At 47.2% G+C, this 21,952-nt stretch overlaps 2 protein-coding genes across 3 annotated transcripts; one reads left to right on the top strand and one right to left on the bottom strand.

Moving 5' to 3' along the window:
* Positions 1 to 1,116: 1,116 nt before the first annotated feature.
* RAB19 (RAB19, member RAS oncogene family) lies at positions 1,117 to 7,379 on the top strand. Its single transcript, XM_072145255.1, has 4 exons — positions 1,117 to 1,413; positions 3,970 to 4,242; positions 4,980 to 5,163; positions 5,812 to 7,379. The coding sequence occupies exons 2-4, from the start codon at positions 4,048 to 4,050 to the stop codon at positions 6,075 to 6,077; spliced, it is 645 nt and encodes a 214-aa protein (XP_072001356.1). The 5' UTR covers positions 1,117 to 1,413; positions 3,970 to 4,047; the 3' UTR covers positions 6,078 to 7,379.
* A 4,952-nt stretch (positions 7,380 to 12,331) lies between these two features.
* Positions 12,332 to 21,073, bottom strand: MKRN1 (makorin ring finger protein 1). Of its 2 annotated transcripts, none has more exons than XM_072145254.1 (8): positions 20,851 to 21,073; positions 18,538 to 18,666; positions 18,349 to 18,446; positions 16,409 to 16,617; positions 15,285 to 15,499; positions 13,972 to 14,082; positions 13,727 to 13,868; positions 12,332 to 12,792 (listed from the first exon to the last, which is right to left on the bottom strand). In XM_072145254.1, the coding sequence occupies exons 1-8, from the start codon at positions 20,970 to 20,972 to the stop codon at positions 12,583 to 12,585; spliced, it is 1,236 nt and encodes a 411-aa protein (XP_072001355.1). In that variant the 5' UTR covers positions 20,973 to 21,073; the 3' UTR covers positions 12,332 to 12,582. The 2 variants fall into 2 exon arrangements, with proteins under 2 accessions (XP_072001355.1, XP_072001354.1); XM_072145253.1 differs by having other exon boundaries at positions 12,333 to 12,792; positions 18,250 to 18,446; positions 20,851 to 21,071.
* Positions 21,074 to 21,952: the final 879 nt, after the last annotated feature.

Below are 21,952 nucleotides of genomic sequence, written 5' to 3'. Positions count from 1 at the left end.
TTTTGATTTTCAATATAATTTTTGTGCCATCAAGAGCAAGTACACAGCTCTCAGAATGAATTTTCTATGAGAGAGTAAAGGACTACTGTTCTGCAGGGGCGGGGCTTCACATCTTTCTAATGTGAATGGAGGAGACACTGACTGAGCATTAATCCTAGATATCGCAAAACTAGGGTGGCAAAGCTAGATACAGGTGCAGTGCTGTGTTAGCACAGGCAAATTCAGAGCTCAGTGATGCGACAGTGTTGTATGCCATGTCATTGGCTCTGATTGGCTGATTCAGGGCATGGAAATATGTATTGAACAGGGATGAAGGCACTTTGGTCTTGACATCTCTTTTATGTCCGATAGGCAGTGAAGGACTTTGACTTCATTGTATGTTGACTATGACCACTTATTGGCAGTAGAGGGCGACATCAAATTTTTGTCTTTTTTTTAAATTATCGAGCAGATCTAAAGATTTTGTCAAGTCCAAAATCTTTAATCATGTACCTCATGTGATTGCCGATGTGTTCATGACCAATTTGGCGTTTGTATTTTACAAATCCACCTACCAGTTCAAAAGATATGGCCATCGGAAGTTTAGACTTAAAATTAATTTATAATTGTCAATGGGGCGGTAACCTTTTATTTCCTCGGGGGTGTGTCTGAAATATACTTCCGGGGGCCATATCTTTTGAATGGGTGGACAGATTTTTAAAAAGTTAATGTCAAATTCATCAGGGACACAGCGGCAATCACATGAGGTCTGTTATTCAGAATTTTGTACTTGGGGACAAGTCCTATTTAAAGGGATTTTCCAACCAACCATCCCTTATCTAAAGGATAGGCCTTGCCTATGTTAAGCTTAAGAAATATTCTTTTTTTAATCCTTAAAAATTGTAGTAAATAGATTTAAAAGGATTGTTGATTCTGAAGTGAATGTAATTAAGATGTAACACCACATAGAACCTTTGGACAAATATGGTGCTTTAATTTTGTACAATCCCTTTTATAGTGTCTTGGAAGAGGTTGTGTAATATTATCTGGGGAGAGAGAGGAGGTCGCACTCTAATTTCTGTATCCCATTATAATCACCACAATGGGGTCATTGTTATTCCAGCCGTGTATTATAGCCGTGTCACTCAGTACGGGACCGTCGCACCAAGCTGGAAACCTGGATCTTCTTTCAAGTTCTGGTGACAACGTGGGGTTAATTTATAGCCTGAAGGACATAATAAGGTTGTTTGTCTTCTTCTTCCGACACAGGTGCGTTCACTTCCTTATTGCTGCGCCGCTTCTTCAACTACATCTCCCAGTATGCAATGCAGCTGGAGGCCGAGCACCTGAGGAGGCTTTACCTGTTTATCCAGGTGAGGTGCAGCACAGGAGGGTGCGTGACAGGTGAACGGATCCTGACAGACGCGGCTACAGGTGAGATATCTGATCGGGGGGAAGCCATGAGATGTGGGAGATACTGTACACCAGGAAATTCTAGTAACTGCGATGGAAAAGGGCGGTCGTAGGATGTTATAGAGCACTGGGCCGCAGCCTGAGAGAGGAGACGGATAACAGGTGTCTTAAAGGGGCGGTAATCCTCAGCACAAGTCTTATTACAGGATCAGTCGGATATAAAGAGACATACCTGTATATTAGGTGCTTAGATACAGCGGTTCAGCTCTATGTCTGGTAGATACCTCTAGAATGGCAGCTTAGATACAGCGGCTCAGCTCTATGTCTGGTAGATACCCCTAGAATGGCAGCTTAGATACAGCAGCTCAGCTCTATATATCGTAGATATCTCTATAATGGCAGCTTAGATACAGAATCTCAGCTCTTTGTATGGTAGATATCTCTATAATGGCAGCTTAGATACAGCGGCTCAGCTCTACGTATAGTAGATACCTCTATAATGGCAGCTTAGATACAGCGGCTCAGCTCTATGTATGAAAGATACCTAAAGAATGGCAGCTTAGATACAGCAGCTCAGCTCTATGTATGGTAGATACTTCTAGAATGGCAGCTTAGATACAGCAGCTCAGCTCTATATATCGTAGATATCTCTATAATGGCAGCTTAGATACAGAAGCTCAGCTCTTTGTATGGTAGATATCTCTATAATGGCAGCTTAGATACAGCGGCTCAGCTCTACGTATAGTAGATACCTCTATAATGGCAGCTTAGATACAGCGGCTCAGCTCTATGTATGAAAGATACCTAAAGAATGGCAGCTTAGATACAGCAGCTCAGTTCAATGTATGGTAGATACCTCTAGAATGGCAGCTTAGATGCAGCGGCTCAGCTCTATGTATGGTAGATACCTCTATAATGACAGCTTAGATACAGCGGCTCAGCTCTATGTATGATAGATACCTCTATAATGACAGCTTAGATACAGCGGCTTCCACTGCAACTCCATTGTTCTCCACAGATTCAATTACTGGACTATGTACTGACTATTAACACTATAATGTGAATAATCACCTAAAAGGAAATGGGGTCATCTCTGGAGGCAGGGCATCATAAATCTCAGCGCAGAGAGCAGGGCAAGGATTTATAATACTTAACCTGCCAAACATCAAAGTGTTGTGAGAAGGTCAGAGTTTCTTTTGTATATCATGGCAAATATACCTGGTTTTGAAAGCCTCACCCCCTCCCAGTAGGCCATGCTACCCACTGTATTTCTAAAAGTGATGTGTGTGGTGTAAAAATACCAAAAAATGATCACAGTTCCATAAAATGTCCAATTTTTTTACCTCAAAAATCCAAATTGCCTCCCCATATATAGATATTTACTTTGCTATAAAAGTCCAGGGGAAGTGACTAAGAAGTAGAAATATTTGCTGTCACATTTATCACCCAGACGCGACACTCCTGCGCTGATACACTGTAACAAACCACAGGACAGCAGGGAGATTTCTTCTGCATTTAAGTTAGGGCTGTCTTGACTGGATAGCACTAAAACAAACCCTCAGCTGTGAGAAGGATTAGGCCTGTGCTGGGGTTTAGCCTTTGGTTGAACTACAAGTCCCAGCATGCCTTGCCACAACTGGTAATACTAGTTCTTTTGCTTCAGAGGTCGCACATTGACTAAATATATACGGCTGACATTTGTCTCGGTATGTGACCTTTTACTGATATACTTGTGGATAGGGAAAAGTTTATTTTTAACCTTAAGGTGATTGGATATAATGTGAAAATTCCTAGAAGTCACCTCAAAATATATGAGTCACAGATACACAGGCAGGGCCGGATCTAGGTTGGTGGAGGCCCCTTTAAGGGCAAAGTGGTGGGGGCCCTGGGGCACACGCCCTGGGCGCCCCCCCTATGATCCGGCCCAGCTGAAGTCTGTAGTCCTGGGCCACCACTCACTTCCTCCTCTGCTGTAGTATTCAACCACAGGGGAACAATGGTGTAGCAGCTCATGACACAGAACTAAGTGCACAGCAGTGTGAGGACACATTCACAGTGCAGTTGGATAAACTACAATCTCTGAGAATATACATCCGTGCAGGACTGAGGAACAATGCAATCCTTTTTCCATTCTAATTAAATCATGTTCATGGTGGATATGTCCTCACACTGCTGTGCTCTTAGCTCTCTGCATTGAACTACTACAAAGTCACTCCCCTCTTCTCTAAGAAAAGAGGGATTCTAGTTAGGTACTTCAGTTTTCATCTGGAGCAAAGGAAGAGGGGCTGTGAAGCAAGTCAACGCAGAGAGCGAAGAGCACAGCAGTGTGAGGACACGCCCCCATTGCACTCAGTGAAACTACAATCCTGGAATATTAATCTGTTTTCATAGTTCAATTGTAAGATGAGTCTCAGAGTTAGAAAATGAAATAAAGCTGTCAATCATTAAAATGGCGGTGGTACTGGGTGGGGTCTTTTGTCATGGAGGCGTGGCCAGAACCCCCCCCCCTCCCCACTGCATGGACGAGCTATTAAAATGTGTGACTATAACTTTTTTTCTTTCTTTGTCTCAATTCAGGTCTGCAGTATGTTTTGTGGCTCCTAAGCTGCAGCTCCTCAGTCTTTTCTCGGGATATAGACCCCGCCCCCGCGGAGCATGCCTGGATCGGGGTTTCCAGAGGACGACCCTTTTGATTTCCTCTTTAAGATCATTCTGATTGGTGACTCCAATGTGGGAAAGACTTGTGTGGTGCAGAGGTTCCAGTCCGGAGAATTCAGCGACAAGCACCAGAACACTATTGGGGTGGACTTTACTGTGAAGTCCCTGAATATTAATGGCAAAAAAGTCAAGGTAAAATGTTTACAAATTTTCTTGTTCCAAAAACTGGAACCATTTGGGTAGGGTTTATGATATTGAAGGATATAGTTAGTAGCAGCAGAACTGAAATTTAATTTTTTATTCCAGGATTGTAGCTTCTAGAGCTTTTCCTCACACTGCTGTGCTCTTAGCTTTTGTTATTTAATTGCTTTTCAGCCCCTCCTCTCTGTTTTGAGTGACTGTTGTCGTAGTCTACAGGAAGTTTGCAACAGCTTTTACTCAGAGAAGAACGGATGATCTGTAGAGAAGGTAAATTATAAGAGAACAGCAGTGTGAGGACACACCCCAGGGCGCTTCAAGAACCTAAACCCTGAAAAATTTTTTACAACATGCATAACTTCAAACGTTACTATATGCTTCTCTGAGTTGTATGTTATGAGGAGCAGCAAGACTGTGAAAACTGGGGCTATATTCCAGGATCTTCACGTGCACTGCGGGGGGGGGGGGGGGGTCTTCACACTGCTGTTCTCTGTGCTCTCTGTGTTGTGCTGTTCCACAAGCCTTCGGCTCTATTGGACCATTGTTACAGGATTCTGGTTAAACATTATAGAGAAGGAGCTGTGGAGCAGATCAATGCAGAGAGCTAAGAGCACAGCTGTGTGAGGACCCTCCCCCGACTACCATTCTAAAATATAAATCAATTTTTCACAGTCCTGCAGCTCCTATGACTAATATTTGGTGGATGGTACATGTTTTGTGATATCCTGTAGGTGCAAGTTTGGGACACGGCTGGCCAGGAGAGGTTTCGTAACATCACACAGAGTTACTACCGTAGCGCACACGGAGCCATCATCGCCTACGACATCACCCGACGCCAGACATTCGAGTCTGTGCCCCACTGGATACATGAAGTGGAAAAATATGGAGCCGCCAACTTGATGTTGATGCTGATAGGTAAGTCTTCTGGGTTCTTCATAATAGAGAAGCCTGGAAGCAAGTGTTACGCTTCTCTGCAGCTCCCCCACAGGGGAAACTAAGTATTACACTGTGTCCATTCAAACCAATGGGCTATTGATGTAATGGAGGACAGGACAGTTCCTCCAGGGTGAGATGTTCATTGTGGCCGCTTCTTCTAAGAGATGAGGACCCCCTCTATTAACTCAAGCTTTATTGACTACAGTTTCCACCACACTGTGTCGTTCACACCACATGATAGCGGTTGTCCTAGTCTTCTCCTCCTGTTTCCTACCCATAGGGAACGTTCCCATCTACTAATATTTAAAGATGGCCATGTGCAGAAGAATTTCCTGAGTCTTTGGCCAATGTCTATAGGCTATGGTTCTCCTGTTTTTGGGTACAGTAGATGTTAATGCACCATGACCACCATACAGAATGGTCTCCTCCTTGGTTTTGATGTTGAGTCAACCCTGAATATCACATCCACCTTGCCCAGGGTTCTCCAAAATTATATGGTCTGCAACCAATCAAATATCTATTGGTGGCCATACGTTAGACTAGGATGGTGAATTAGATAACCTACACAACCTTCTCAGACTCTTTATCTCTGAAACTTTGTTTTTTTTATCTCATCTCTGTTTACAGGCAACAAATCAGACCTGGTGGAGAATAGGCAGATCTTGTTTGAGGAGGCCTGCACGTTTGCCGAGAAGCATGGACTGGCAGCAGTCTTAGAAACCTCAGCCAAAGAGTCACACAACATCGATGAAGTTTTCCTCCTGATGGCTACAGAACTCATGGCTCGTAATACCCTTCATTATCATAAGGAGAGTCCACGGAACAGCTTTGTTTTGGACTCTCGGCCCATTGTGACAGCGAAGGAGCCTGATAAAAGCTGTCTATGTGGGTAGACGTGAGCTGAATCGGACAATCAAGGCCTTCAATTTTTCCAAATAAACCTCTACTCGGAGGCAAAGGAGAACGAGGAAGCTCCTCAAGGGTGTGGTTGGTCCCTTGCCTGTAGATGGTGTTTACCATCTTTCCTAGAGATGGTGTCAACCAGAAACCTACTCAAGGTTTATCTTCTACGAAGGGCGGAGTAGACCCAAAGACTGGACTACCTTGACGCTAGATGGTAGAGAGGAGGTTGTGAGAAGAGTGATAAAATTTCCTTCCAAAATATCGAGAAGTCTTCTAACGTAGGCCTTAAAGTCAACGTATATTAGAGGTGACCTCCTTGTGGTCTACAAGACTAAGGGACTGGTAAAATACCTTCTGAGATTCTTTAAGAAGAAACTTCATCTGTGGTTTTATGATTTCTTTTATATTTGTTGAATGTAAATATAAATGGTTGAGTCATGAGGTGGTAGAACATCCCAAAAACATTGTAAAAACTGCGATTGTCCATATGTTGGTTGGTCCCTTTGCCTGTAGATGGTGTTTACCATCTTTCCTAGTGATGGTGTCGACCAGAAACCTACCCAAGGTTTATCTTCTACAATGGGTGGAGTAGACCCAAAGACTGGACTACCTTGCCGATGGTAGAGCAGAGGTTGTGAGCAGAGGCCTAACGTAGGCCTTAAAGTCAACATATGGTAGAGGTGACCTCCTGGTGGTCTACAAGACTAAGAGACTGGTAAAATACCTTCTGAGATTCTTTAAGAAGAAACTTCATCTATGGTTTTATGATTTCTTTTATATTTGTTGAATGTAAATATAAATGGTTGAATCACGAATGGTCACGAAGTGGTGGAACATCCCGAAAACGTAATAACGTGATTGTCCATGTGGCACGATACTTGAAAGGAATCGACCTAACCAGAAGACTGAGTGGAGAGTTTTCCAAGGGGGTTCTTGGCTAAAAATATGATTTACCGTACTATGTACACAGCCTTGCTGTGTAATAATGTCACACATCAGTCTGAAGGGGATCTGTCCCATCTCCAGGCATGGATATACCTATAATATCTGACAACTGGGTGTTGACATTGTCAAATCAGTGTTGGTTTTGTAGGGAAAGGCCCCCTTGACAATGCTAATGAAACTCTATACATTTTGAAGATGTCCAATCGGTGCTCATTATAATGACACACCTCTTTGACAATGGAATTCATCTGATTCTTCACCATACTCAACACACCTCTTTGACACCCTGTTGATAATGGCAATCATGTGACCCTACACTGTACTCCATCCGATATTGTCCAAATATTGTTGATCCTGTAACCTGTTTGACAATTGAAATAATGGGACCCCACGCATTCTGATACTGTCCAATCATTGCTAATTGTATATGGATACGCCCCTTTGACAATTGAAATAATGGGACCCTACATATTCTGATACGGTCCAATTATTGTTGATTGTGTATGGACACGCCCCTTTGACAATTGAAATAATGGGACCCCACACATTCTGATACTGTCCAATCATTGCTGATTGTATATGGACACACCCCTTTGATAATTGAAATAATGGGACCCTACATATTCTGATATTGTCCAATTACTGTTGATCGTGTAGGGACATGCCCCTTTGACATTTAAAATAATGGGACCCCACACATTCTGGTGTTGTCCAAACATTGCTGATTTTTTAGATTGTCAAAGGGGTGTGACCATATAAAAATGGGCTCTACACAAACCTTGTCCAGTCAGTGCTAACAGCAGACACACCCTGGCAAGTGGGAGGTATTATGTCAAAGATTTTGCGGCATTGGCATCACTGATTTGACAATATGTCGTGACACGCCTCCAACTGGTAACCCTCAATTTATTTGAAATTTCCTTAAAGGGATTCGTCTGAATCTATGCCACACCCCCAATCCAAAACCAGACATCAAATATCTATGACTGTCCTTAAGCTTGAGGTCATGTCGCCTCATAAACATAATCCTGCTCAATCACGTTAATTACACGTATGACACACGCCTGAGGAATCGTACATGGCCGGGCGCCAGTGGGTGACGCGTCTGATAATCTGGATCGACAACATTGTGGTAATTCCTGCTGCATGGAGTTACTACGTAGGTGACCCCCAACAGGTGGCGTTTTATAACCGCGCCGCCATGATGGCGTCTGATTGGGTAACCAAAATACTCCTGGCTGATACTGAGCTTCACCCAGGCAAAGGTCAAGTAGGGTTATCACGGTGTACTCACGGGTGCGGCCGCATTGATCTGTAGACGTTACAGGTGTCTTCAAAGGAATCAGGAATTTACTAATTGTCTCCATGGTAACAGACTACAAGCCAAGTGCGTAGTCAGCTCCTGTAGTTACTCTCTTACGTCTGCCCTAACTTTCGGTAGAGAAGCAAAAGGATCAGAGAGAGACAATACACGATCGCAGGGTCAAACTACAGGGCTTGTTCGTAGTCTTTAACCATGAAAACGCACAGTTGTGAATAAAAGCACACGGCTGCAGGGTCAGACTACAGGGCTTGTTCGTAGTCTGTAACCATGGAGACACACAGTTGTGAATAAGAGCACACGGCTGCAGGGTCAGACTACAGGGCTTGTTCGTAGTCTGTAACCATGGAGACACACAGTTGTGAATAAGAGCACACGACTGCAGGGTCAGACTACAGGGCTTGTTCGTAGTCTGTAACCATGGAAACACACAGTTGTGAATAAGAGCACACGACTGCAGGGTCAGACTACAGGGCTTGTTCGTAGTCTGTAACCATGGAGACACACAGTTGTGAATAAGAGCACACGACTGCAGGGTCAGACTACAGGGCTTGTTCGTAGTCTGTAACCATGGAGACACACAGTTGTGAATAAGAGCACACGACTGCAGGGTCAGACTACAGGGCTTGTTCGTAGTCTGTAACCATGGAAATGCACAGTTGTGAATAAGAGCACACGACTGCAGGGTCAGACTACAGGGCTTGTTCGTAGTCTGTAACCATGGAAACACACAGTTGTGAATAGGAGCTGTATCCGTGGTTGACGACTATATGAAAATGTGCTTTATTTCGGAAGCATTAGAGAAAGACATTTTTGTTGTTGTTGTTGTTTTGAAAAGGTTTTGAGGTTTACAGCTCACACGCAGGTGCAATGTCTCCGTGGTAACAGATGACCATCGCACCACAGAATGTGGTCACGTGTTACTCACTTACGTTTGGCCCTCTAGAGAGTGAGGGAGTACATGACTACAGGGTCAGACTACATACAGGCCTTGTTTGTAGTCTGTAACCATGGAGATACAGACTTAGGCAGCAACTGTAGACATGAAATAGGAGATTTTTGACCAGAACTATATGACATTTTTTTTACATTTTAGACCCATAAGAGCAAGCCCTTTCTGTATACGTATACTCGCTTCTCTTATAGGGATTGTCTGGTTTAGAAACCAAGTGGGAGATTTATCATAAGCCTCTTAGAGCAGAACTGTTCTAGTTGCAACCACTCAGAGCTCAGCTTTCACTTTCCAACAGCTGTTTATAAAATGAAAGCTGAGTTCTGATTGGTTTACATGGTCAACTAGACAAGTTTTACCTCAGAAACTTGATGATAAATCTTCCCCTTTGTCAAAAGCTAGTAAAGGGATTTCTCTGATTTGCAGGAGGCGGAGCTTCAAAATTAAAGTCTGTTATGCTTTTTTTTTCCCCAGTAGGGGGCACTACCCTAAAATTTTCTTTTCTTTTTAGGGCCTTTCTTCTACCCACTGTAGGTTATTGGTCCGTACTAGCTGTCGGAGACCTGGCCTATACTTTTTTTTGACCAAAAGTATGTGCCCCCGCCAGTACAGGGGCTGTGTACCTCACGTTATATTGTGCTCTGTAAATGGACTCTGGGTTTTACCCAATTAAGCTCCCGGTGCCTCAATGTCCTTTGTAGAATTTCCTCTTTTATGTGAATTTTAATCCATTTTCCAAAAAAAAAACTTCTCCAAAGTCATGTGACAGTGAATAGAAGAGTCAGATTGTACCAGAGAGGAGTCAAGTTTAGAGTATCAATTCGGACGCCCCTATCTTCAGTTCTGTAGCACCCAGAAACATGCTGCTAGTGTCATTTTGTAGATAAGAATCTCGGCTCTCTTGTGGTTTGGTGGCCGCAAGAACTGGAGTAACAGAAAGTTAAAGACATAGGGTGAGATTTATCATAAGCGTCAGAGTAGAACTGTTCTAGTTGCCCAACCAATCAGAGCTCAGATTTAATTTTCCCACAGCGGTTTATAGAATTTCAGCTGATCTCTGCTTTGTTTCCATGGGCAACCAGAACAGACTTTTATGATAAATCTCCCCGTAATACAGCTGGAGATTAAGATCTAATACTCGTCTATTACTTACCTCTCTGTATCTGTGGTTCTGTAGCTCCAAGAGCCACACGCCATCTGAAAGATGAGATTCTTATCTCTAATATGACACCAGCAGCATATCGCTAAGTGCTTTAGAACTGAAGATAGGAGCATCTGAGTTGCAGCTACTAAACTTGACGCGCCTCAGGTAAAATATGACTCTTTTCAGATCACATGACTTTGGGGAAAATTCTTTTATTGGGAAAATTGTGAGATTTTACATATAAGAGGATTCTAGAAAGGATATTTCATGTTCTACCTGACGGTCTGGGAGTTTAATGGGGGTAAATCCTGGTGACAGGTTCCCTTTAAGGCCATCATTGTGATATTTCAGGGCTGACACCATCCAGCACCTAAATCTAGGTTAATCGTAAACCTGACATCGTAAACACAGGAACAGTCATAAACCTACCCGACGCCTGTCACCTGTTATTTACACTTCACCACCTCCCAGCATGCCCTGCTGGTAACAATAATTAGGGCACCTTGGGAGGGAGGGCAGATCTACCCCCTCACCTAAAATAAACTAGTTTTGATTTCAAATGTCCCCACATTTTGTGTACGCAGCCCCTATGCAGACCTGTGTGACCCTATGGTTATACTCCCGTTCAGAGAGGATTACAGAGATGGTGGCAAGATCTGACTACACAGTTGTGAGTTTGTAGTCTGTTACCGTAGAGACAGAGATCAATGATATAAAAACAAAACTGTAAAGTTGTAGTTTTTTTTTGCTTTTAATTTGCTTCTGCCGCTCCCCTTCCGACATGTAACCGATCCCCAATTGGTCCCATACCAATATACAGGAAGTTCCTGATTAGCCAAAGCAAAGCTCCGCCTTTCCCAGTGATTGGCCAAGTAAGTATTTCCAGGAAGCAGGAGGAGCTTGGATTCGGTACACGCAGGAAACGGGAGCAGTGAAGGATTGAAGTGGCGAGTACTGGTCCATAGCATTCAGTTACTGAGAACAGCGCCATACACTTCATAGTGGCTGGGATAGGTATGACAGCTCACACCCAATCACATGACAATGCAGGATGGCGGAGCTGTTGATAAACGACCCTACAGAGATCCGATACTCATCACCCACCCTAAAAGGGGTCCGAGTCCTGGAATTAGACTTTTACGTGAACCAACCATGATGGCTTCTCCCCGCCACGCACAGACACCCACCATGATGGCTTCTCCCCGCCACGCACAGACACCCACCATGATGGCCTCAAGATAGCACTTACAGAAAACGGCTTTATTCAGGTTGAACAATGATGACGTCTCCCCCTATTAAAGTGCCGATGTTCTGAACACTGTGGTGGGACGTGGACTTGCAGTAGAATTTATGATGCTGGGAGTCCCTCCCTGTATACATACTACAGTATAAGGAATGTATGCATGGAAGTACGGACTCCTAGCATCACCAGTGACTGATGCTGGGAGTGGATACACCGTATACTATAGGGAATGCATGCAAGGAAGTAGGGGCTCGTAACATCACCAGTGACTGATGCTGGGAGTCCCTCCCTGAACACATAGTACAGTATAGGGGATGTATGCAAGGAAGTAGGGGCTCCTAGGATCAGCGGTGACTGATGCAAGGAGTCCCAGTCTCCCAATGTTTGCAGAGCAGAGAAAACTTAGTGAAAGTAGATTAAATTAATAATGTAACGTGAATGGCCGCAATCAGGGACTCGTCCTGCAACCATTACGGGATCGCTGCCCCCCAGTGGTTCACCCTTGTAACACAATAACCCCAAAAGTGGAAAAACCCATAAAACACGAGGTGCAACGTGATTGTAGTATTTTATACATTTGTGGAGTTTTTTTTATTTTTAATTTTTTTTTTCATTTAATTTTTTTTTTTTTTTCCTTTTTCCGTTTTTTTTTTTTAACCTGGAAACAGAGAAACAAACACTCTGGAGGACGGAGGAAGGTGGGAAAAATGGCGGAGAGAGAGGGGGGTAAAGGTGGGAGAGGAGAGAGACACAGACATCAGGATAAAAATTCTTACAACAGCACCTGGAATTGATAGGCCTGCCTAGGAGAGACACAGGCACTGCCACAACACCACAGGAAATAGCTACTGTCTGCAGCGCCCAGACAGTCCACACTCCTCTGACCGGCGCTATAGGTCCAGGTCATAAAAATCGTCCAGATCCTCATGGAACAAGTCCCACTCGTCCTCCGAGTCTGTTACGTCTTCGTCGGCGCCCGCGGCCAACAGCATTAGGAGCATCTCGCCCAGTTCAAAGGTCATGACCTCCTCGTCGTTGTCGTCGAACGGGTCGCTGCCCTCGCGCTCCTCGAAGTCCCAAAAACGGTTTCTACGTTGGGCCTGGAAAATTCGGAAGGAGAATTCAGAACAAGGCATTTCAATGCAAGACCAGACCCTGTGATCTAACAAGTCCCTTGTCCCCCACATGACCGAATAAACCTGCAATGCTATACCCTGCTCCTGTGATTGGGTCAATAAACTCCCACCGACCCCCTCAGGTTGGGGGGAAATATCCTTTTTAGAATTCACTCTTATGTAAAATCTCTCCCAAAAAAAAAAAAAAAGACAAAGTCATGACAATAAGCAGAGAAGAGTCATATTTTACCAGAGACGAGTCAAGTTTAGAGGGTCGCTTCAAAAAAAAAAAAAAAAAAAAAAACAAACAAAAAAAAAAAAACACACACACATCTTCCGTTTTACTGCACCTAGAAACATGCTGCTGGTGTCATGTTAAAGATAAGTACAACAGCTTTCAGATGGCATGCGCTACAGAGCGGGGGCAGGTAATGACATAGATAGCAACGCGAGCTGCAGATAAAGATCCAGTCTCTTTACCCGTCTCCGTTTCTGTAGTTCAAAGAACCACATACCTGAAGCAAAGAAAGAATCTCAATGCCGATGGTTCTTGGATCTACACAACTCAGTTGGAAATGTAAGCAACAGTTTGCTATTCAGTTCCCAACTTAGCTGCCTGTATCTCCGGTTCTATGGATCACAGAACCGCAAGCCTGACACGATCCAAAAGCAGAGATTCTTATTTACAATATGACACCAGCACCAGGTTTTTAGCTGCTACAGAACTGAAGATAGAGACCTCTAAACAGTCTAAACGTTCCCCCTGCTGCTTCCAAACTTGACTCATCTTAAGTAAAAACTGACTCTTCTCTGCTCATTGATAATAGAGCTCAGCTGTAACACCAAACACCACCAGCAGCCCTAATCCTGAACCACCCCTTTGAGTGTAATGAGAAGACGGTGTGACCTATGACCTTACCCGGTATCGGCTGGACATCCCTCCTTTCTGTCGCGGCTGTGGCTCTTCGATGCGTCCGTCGGGGTAGGCGTGTTTGTAGAAGCAGTTGCCCCCGAATGGGCAGGTGCCGCGTCCTTCGTCGAAATACCGGCAGGATTTGTTGCTGGAAGGAGAAGATTTGAGGTGAGAGTCGCCCCTGATGTATTTCGGAGGTCGCCCCCCTCCTTCGGCAGGTCCCGGCTGTAGGACCAGCCCCTAGTCCCTACCTCATGGCCTCTTTGTACTTGTGGATCAGCTTGTGTTTATCCTCCTTCTCCTCCACCCAGTATTCGCTTGGAATGACGAAGTTTGAGGTGATGCGACACTCCGGACACGACCTGCGGACACAAAACCAGAGGTCCAGGGTCAATCCTTCACTCTGTGCTCCTCTTAAGTCCTGGTGCAGACCTGTAGTGCCGATTCTCTACCCTAGGTGTCGTAATATCTTTGTGCATATTGTTGTAGCTGTTGTAGCAGCAGGACAGTGCCGTATAGATATATACTCCAGGATTGTAGCAATTTCCTCACACTGCTGTGTTCTGAACACTCTGAATTCTACTGTACACAATGTGAAGTTGTATAATCTTACCTTTGTGTGTGTTAGTAGCAGCAGGACAGTGAATATGTACTTAGCTCTGTAACAATGTGAAAGGTGTCCTCACACTGTTGTGCTCCTTGTTCTTTGCATTGAACTTAATAATTCTGGGGGCGTGTCCTCACACTGCTGTTCTCTTTGCAGACCATGTTAGCTTTTGTGCTTGGAGTGATGTGTAAATCAGACCTTTCTGTGTTAGTAGCAGCAGGACTGTGAAATATGGGCTTATATTCTATGATTGTAGTTTCTGGAGGCGTGTCCTAACACTGCTGTGCTCTTCACCCTCTGCATCGAGCCTCAAACCAACTCCCCTCTGAGTGAATGCTGCTGTATCTAATAGTTTTTAATCAGAACAGAGGGGGAGAAGCTATTAAATGCAGGGAGTACAGAGAACAGCAGTGTTAGGACACACCCCCAGAAAAATCCTGGAATATAAACAGATTTATGACAGACCTGCTGCTACTAGCATGCACGGTCAAAAACTGTAGAGACATTCCCTTTAAATCTTATAGCTTTGTAAACTTTAAACCAATCACATGGGCGTTACCATTCCCTGCCAGCGATCCAATCTCCAACAATGGCTGCACAGGACACAGCAGTGTGAGGACACGCCACCAGGAGCTACAATCCTGGAATATAAATCCATGCATCAAAATCCTGCACCACACAGAAAAGTCTGATTACACATCTCACCACCAGGGGCAATACCCAACACCGGCTGCAGAGAGCACAGAGCACAGCAGTGTGAGGACATACCCCTAGTACAATCCTGGAATACACATCCATATCTCATCTAGCACAATGGAGGACATTCAGATGAGATCTGACAAAAGTATTGAGACGTATTGTTAGATCTAGGCTGATCGACTACTCAAAACAGACCACAAGTTGTGCAATTTTGCAGCATTTAGACGCTTTCTGGCTATAGGGAGGTAACTCACTCACTTTATGATCTTGCTTTCAAATTGCTTGGCGCTCCTCCACCGGCGGATACACTTCAGGCAGTAGGAGTGGCTGCAGTTGGACAGGATCCCGAAGCGCCGCTCGCTGGGGTTGGTTTTCTCGTACACGACCTCCATGCAGATCCCGCACACGATGTCTTTACTACGCTGGATGGCAAACGACAACTCCATGTCCTTCTCGTGGGCCTCGATGCAAGACTGATATATATACACGGAAAATAAAAGCACTTAAGATTTCTCCGTCTCTGTGGTGTCCATTATCAATCACATGATGCATCAGCGCAGCATCACATGGGCAGCTACAGCTAGCACCATCTCTACTGGCTGGTAGGACACCGATGATCCTTTCTACAACCTTCTAAAATTAGGCTACAATTAAAGAGGAATAAAAGACTTGGAGATGGAGAAATCTGTTATCAATCCCATGATACCACAACACAGCGGCCCATGTGAAGATAGAGCTAGTGCCTGCTGGGAGGACAGTGTGATTAAGCTCCTTTGTATAGCTTGCTTAAAATTCTTTTAAATCAGTATACAGGGAGACATAGGATTTTTCCCATCTTTGAGATGTGCTCTATCGATCCCATGATGCCTCCGAGCACCATCACATGGGCAGATTGCAAGAAAAATGGCGCTATATTGTGATAAAATTCTTATAGACGAGTATACGGGGAGGTTACACTGCAGGTGGAATGAAAGACTTAGATTATAAGCATGTTATTGATCCCATGATACCTCAACTTGGGCAGCCAGAGCTAGTACCATTTGTCCCTGCTGGGAGGACAGTGTGATTATCCTCTTTTTCCATAGCTTGCTAAAATATTATAGATCAGTATACAGGGAGGCTGCACTGAGAGAGGAATAATAACAGATTTCTCCATCTCTTTGATGTGTTGCTATCGATCCCATGATGCTTCAGCACGCCACAACATATGCAGGTATATCTATAGTGCCTGCTGGGAGGACAGTGTTTCTATAACCTGGTAATATTCTTATAGATCAGTGTACAGGGAGGCTTTTACATATGACAGGAGTTTAGCAGTAGCAGTGCGCCCCCCAGTGGAGACACTGCACGCTACATTCGGCCATTACTTTTAACTTCCTTACCTTGATATGCTGAGACCTCTGGGCGGTGTCCGTGGGGTGCAGCACCTGCAGTCCGCACATGTCACAGGGGTCCCCGTGCAGGTACACGCAGTTCACTCCGTAGCGACACTCCCCCACGGTGGCGTATGGACACAGCGTCTTCTTCAGCTCGGGGTCGGCCGGCTGCTCCTTGTTCTCCTCCGGTGTTGCGGGACCCTGAGTGTCGCTGTCTGCGGGGAGAACAAGCAGGGGGGAGGTCTCAGAGGAGCCCCATGGTTTCCCAAAAAATAAAATTGTACTGGGCGCCCCGTGTATTCACCTCCCATGTGAGTGGTGAACGCCGCAGAGTATCGGTGTGTATATACACTAACACATTGATGAGGGTTGGTCCATAGTGTTCATTTACCGGGGTCCACCCAGTGCACACATACAAAGGGTTGGGGGTCTGCCTAGTGCACAGATACACATTGGGGGGGGATTTCTAGTGTATAGATACAAAGGGGCAGGGTCTGTTCTACAGTAGATAGAAGCTGCAGTGGGTGTGGACTATGTAGATTAGATAAGGGGATTGGGATATATATGGATGGGATGTAATGAACATATGAATAGGGGTCCGGTCTGTATATAGGTGAATACATGTGGAGCTACTACCCCTTAGGTCCGTATTAAGTGGGTTCGGATTGGTGTATAATGCACATGTTCAGAGTTAACTTTTTTGGGGTCTTCTGTACTCCTCTGCCTAAACCAAAGTTCCCCATTTTAGACTCCGCCTTATATGTCCCTGGGTAAGTTGCACCCACGAGATCAGGGAAGGCGCAGGGGGTTGTCATGACCTGACATAACGTGAGCGACTGCTCTGTATTTAGGTGAAGCAACGTGAGGACCCTGCATAGCCCCGGCCCACATTCCTCACATTGTTGTCTACCATAAAAGCAGCGGGGGAGGGAGGGGGGGGGGGGGGGGTAACAAGATGGGACAGACCCTCTGGAAGCAGAGTGACAACTAATGTGGCTGAATGTTGCACTTGTGTGAGAGATGAAGCCCCCAATACGAGGTCTAGCTATGGCACAAGGACCCCGGGGAGAGGAATGTGAAGGGTCTTCCCTTCAGAAAGTTATGTGCATTAGACACCCAGGAGACCCCAATCACTGATCCCGCATGTACATCCACCTCCTCCCCTCATGCTCATCAGGCGGGAACAAGGTGCAATACCAATCACAGCCACTATAAAACATATGGCGCCGCCCCCTCTGAGCAGTGACCTGGCACAGGCTGGTTTCTTAACCCACCACATGAGTCTCGGACCCTTCCCGATCCTTTATTGGTGACCTAAATCTCTACTATTTGTCCCAGAAAAACCCTTCAAGGGATCAGATCGAACCTCAATCCATCTGTAAGGGCCCAACTCAGCATAATCCATACACGACTACGCCAGACTGGGCGACATCGACCCCTATTTAAAGTGTCCTGAAGGGGAAAGGAGGGGGGGGGGGGGTGTCCTACTGATAAAATGAACACTCCCTTTAAGACCTTTAAAGGGGCTGTCCAGCGTGTACATGTTGATCAAACTGGGATGAACAAACGTCCCATCCCAAGTCTTTAGATTAGGGCTTAGGATATCGTTCAGACCGGGTGAATCAATTGTGAACTTTTGACCCCCCCAAAAAAAACAAAAACACAAAAAGAAAAAACACAAACACCACAAAAAACTGAATGATCCAATAGAATATTTATAGATCTGTGCCAGGTGAAGGAGAAGCCCCACAGCCGCGCCCCCGGTGACAGAGACAGTCCCATGGTGAGGGGCAAGGTGCTAGAGGGGAAGGGTCAGTATAAAGCAAGGCTGCCTCCCAAGCAATTACCCCGTCCGCAGTAGAGTTGCCCCGGCACAAACTCCACGGCATTGACCCAGTCTTCAGCTTGGGAGACCCCCGCTGCCACCTCGCTAGCTGCCTTCTTACTGTTAGTGTTGCTTTCCGGGAGGGACTCGTGTGCTCCGCTCCGCGCCCCGGAGCCGTCTCCGATTATTTCTTGCTTTAGTGGTTTTGTGTGTTCGTATCTGAGAAGGGAAGAAATGAAAGACACGGAGATTAGGGATAAGCGGGAGACCTCGGGGGTAAGTGGGAAGGGCTCAGAGGGGACGTCCTCACCTGCAGTGGTCTCCGTACGCACAGCACCCGCGCTGGTAGTAGCGGCAGATCATAGTAGAGCGGCTGCTGGACAGGTCGTGGGAATAGCGGCAGTTGTTTCCTTCCTTGCAGACGCCGTGCATGAAATATCTGCGAGATCACAGGAGAGACAAGGGTTAATGGGAAGGACCAATTACATTCCTGGGTTATAAACACATCCCTCTCCTCTACCCCCCCCCCCTACGTATATAGGCCGTCCCTCTCCCCTACCCACCCCCTACGTATATAGGCCGTCCCTCTCCTCTACCCCCCCCCCCCTTACGTATATAGGCCGTCCCTCTCCTCTACCCCCCCCTTACGTATATAGGCCGTCCCTCTCCTCTACCCCCCCCCTTACGTATATAGGCCGTCCCTCTCCCCTACCCCCCCCCCTTACGTATATAGGCCGTCCCTCTCCTCTACCTCCCCCCCCTTACGTATATAGGCCGTCCCTCTCCCCTACCTCCCCCCCTTACGTATATAGGCCGTCCCTCTCCCCTACCCCCCCCCCTACGTATATAGGCCGTCCCTCTCCCCTACCTCCCCCCCCTTACGTATATAGGCCGTCCCTCTCCCCTACCCCCCCCCTACGTATATAGGCCGTCCCTCTCCCCTACCCCCCCCCTACGTATATAGGCCGTCCCTCTCCCCTACCCCCCCCTACGTATATAGGCCGTCCCTCTCCCCTACCCCCCCCTACGTATATAGGCCGTCCCTCTCCCCTACCCCCCCCTACGTATATAGGCCGTCCCTCTCCCCTACCCCCCCTACGTATATAGGCCGTCCCTCTCCCCCTACGTATATAGGCCGTCCCTCTCCCCTACCCCCCTACGTATATAGGCCGTCCTCTCCCCTACCCCCCTACGTATATAGGCCGTCCCTCTCCCCTACCCCCCCCTACGTATATAGGCCGTCCCTCTCCCCTACGTATATAGGCCGTCCCTCTCCCCTACCCCCCTACGTATATAGGCCGTCCCTCTCCCCTACCTCCCCCCCTTACGTATATAGGCCGTCCCTCTCCCCTACCCCCCCCCTACGTATATAGGCCGTCCCTCTCCCCTACCCCCCCCCCCTACGTATATAGGCCGTCCCTCTCCCCTACCCCCCACTACGTATATAGGCCGTCCCTCTCCCCTACGTATATAGGCCGTCCCTCTCCCCTACGTATATAGGCCGTCCCTCTCCCCTACGTATATAGGCCCGTCCCTCTCCCCTACGTATATAGGCCGTCCCTCTCCCCTACCCCCCTACGTATATAGGCCGTCCCTCTCCCCTACGTATATAGGCCGTCCCTCTCCCCTACCCCCCCTAACCTACCCCCTACGTATATAGGCCGTCCCTCTCCCCTACCCCCCTACGTATATAGGCCGTCCCTCTCCCCTACCCCCCCTACGTATATAGGCCGTCCCTCTCCCCTACCCCCCCCTACGTATATAGGCCGTCCCTCTCCCCTACCCCCCCCTACGTATATAGGCCGTCCCTCTCCCCTACCCCCCCCTACGTATATAGGCCGTCCCTCTCCCCTACCCCCCCCTACGTATATAGGCCGTCCCTCTCCCCTACCCCCCCCTACGTATATAGGCCGTCCCTCTCCCCTACCCCCCCCCTACGTATATAGGCCGTCCCTCTCCCCTACCCCCCCCCTACGTATATAGGCCGTCCCTCTCCCCTACCCCCCCCCTACGTATATAGGCCGTCCCTCTCCCCTACCCCCCCCCCCTACGTATATAGGCCGTCCCTCTCCCCTACCCCCCCCCTACGTATATAGGCCGTCCCTCTCCCCTACCCCCCCCCTACGTATATAGGCCGTCCCTCTCCCCTACCCCCCCCCCTACGTATATAGGCCGTCCCTCTCCTCTACCCCCCCCTACGTATATAGGCCGTCCCTCTCCTCTACCCCCCCCTACGTATATAGGCCGTCCCTCTCCCCTACCCCCCCTACGTATATAGGCCGTCCCTCTCCTCTACCCCCCCCCCCAACGTATATAGGCCGTCCCTCTCCCCTACCCCCCCTACGTATATAGGCCGTCCCTCTCCCCTACCCCCCCCTACGTATATAGGCCGTCCCTCTCCCCTACCCCCCCCTACGTATATAGGCCGTCCCTCTCCCCTACCCCCCCTACGTATATAGGCCGTCCCTCTCCCCTACCCCCCCTACGTATAGAGGCCGTCCCTCTCCTCTCCCGCCCCCCCGTGTCCTCACATAACCCCCCCGTGTCCTCACATAACCCCCCCCGTGTCCTCACATAACCCCCCCGTGTCCTCACATAACCCCCCCGGGCCGGGGTCTCTCACCTGCAGGTCACCTGTCTTGTCCAGCCTCCCACGGGGGGATTGTCCGGGAACGCGGGCAGCGGGCTCTTCCCAGCTGCGGCTGATGTCAGGGGTCCAGGCGCCGCCGCAGCTGCCTCCGCCATTCCTGTTTATCCCCCCCTTCCTTAACGACGCCGGAACTTCCGGGATCACATGCTTCCGGCGGCGCGGCCACAACTTCCGGCCACAGAAGGGGGGGCACAATACAAGTGGGGGGCCCAACGATAGAGGGCGGGGCTACACTTCAGACCTGCCCACTAATCTCTGACTGACTCTCTTCATAGCCAATGGGACTGGGCTCCTCACTCTCTGTTGTTGTTGTTATTCTCATGATGTGTGAGCTCAGGCTGCGTTCACAAGTTGCGTTTTAGTTGTAGTTTTGAAGCGCATCCTATGAAAGCATATGTGTTTTCACCAAAACGCATACGTTCAAAACTGCAATCAAAACGCACAGTGTGAATGCAGCCTCTGATGTAATTAAAGGCAGTGTCCAGATTCATTCATTTTTCTGCATCAATGTTTCAAATATGATATCTCACTCTGGGAAAGCTGGGTGACTACCTAAATGTCTGACCTGGCAATAAGGCCAAGTGCTTTTGTGCCATATATCTTACGTGGCGCCATACGTTGAATAGTGGGCGTGCTTGGTATTGCAGGTCAGGCTCAATAATTTGAGTGGCCGACGGTTAATGTGAATAATCAATACGAATTCAGAGAATTCTAGTCTGTCAAAACACCCAGATCTCCCAGAATCCCCCTTTGTAGGAGGTGTGTGGGTGTATTTGACCCTGATATAGATCCCAGACCACGACACCGTTGACCTGGAGTTCAGTGGGTGACCAGAGTCTTATGGTTCACAAAAAGAGGGAATATGTCCATACATATAAATCTCATATACCAGTGAATATCGGCCATGCAGCGCCGAAATACAGAGGTCTGACCCCTCAGCCACAGTGAAACATTGCAAAGTCTGTCAAGTTCACCCTATGATCCAGGGAAAGCTTCCATATGCTTTATTTACCCTCCGCAAAATGGCCGCCGGCCCTCTGGGCAGCTTCCCCTTAAGTCATGGTCATGCCCTCTC

Source organism: Engystomops pustulosus, chromosome 4 (assembly GCF_040894005.1).
Source record: "Engystomops pustulosus chromosome 4, aEngPut4.maternal, whole genome shotgun sequence".
Classification (NCBI taxonomy): Eukaryota; Metazoa; Chordata; class Amphibia; order Anura; family Leptodactylidae; genus Engystomops; species Engystomops pustulosus.
Note: the sequence above shows the minus strand (reverse complement) of the source record. Positions and strands in the feature narration are given on the sequence as shown.

Bases quoted from the DNA above. Each gene is read 5' to 3' on its own strand.
- MKRN1 (XM_072145253.1), bottom strand. From the start codon at position 20,972: ATGGCGGAGGCAGCTGCGGCGGCGCCTGGACCCCTGACATCAGCCGCA. The intron at 16,618-18,249 runs GTAATTGCTTGG...TTCTCCCCGCAG, and splicing joins GCAACTCTACTGCGGACGGG to ACAGCGACACTCAGGGTCCC. The intron at 15,500-16,408 runs GTAAGGAAGTTA...TATATATATCAG, and splicing joins AGAGGTCTCAGCATATCAAG to TCTTGCATCGAGGCCCACGA.
- RAB19 (XM_072145255.1), top strand. From the start codon at position 4,048: ATGCCTGGATCGGGGTTTCCAGAGGACGACCCTTTTGATTTCCTCTTT. The intron at 4,243-4,979 runs GTAAAATGTTTA...GATATCCTGTAG, and splicing joins TTAATGGCAAAAAAGTCAAG to GTGCAAGTTTGGGACACGGC. The intron at 5,164-5,811 runs GTAAGTCTTCTG...CTCTGTTTACAG, and splicing joins CTTGATGTTGATGCTGATAG to GCAACAAATCAGACCTGGTG.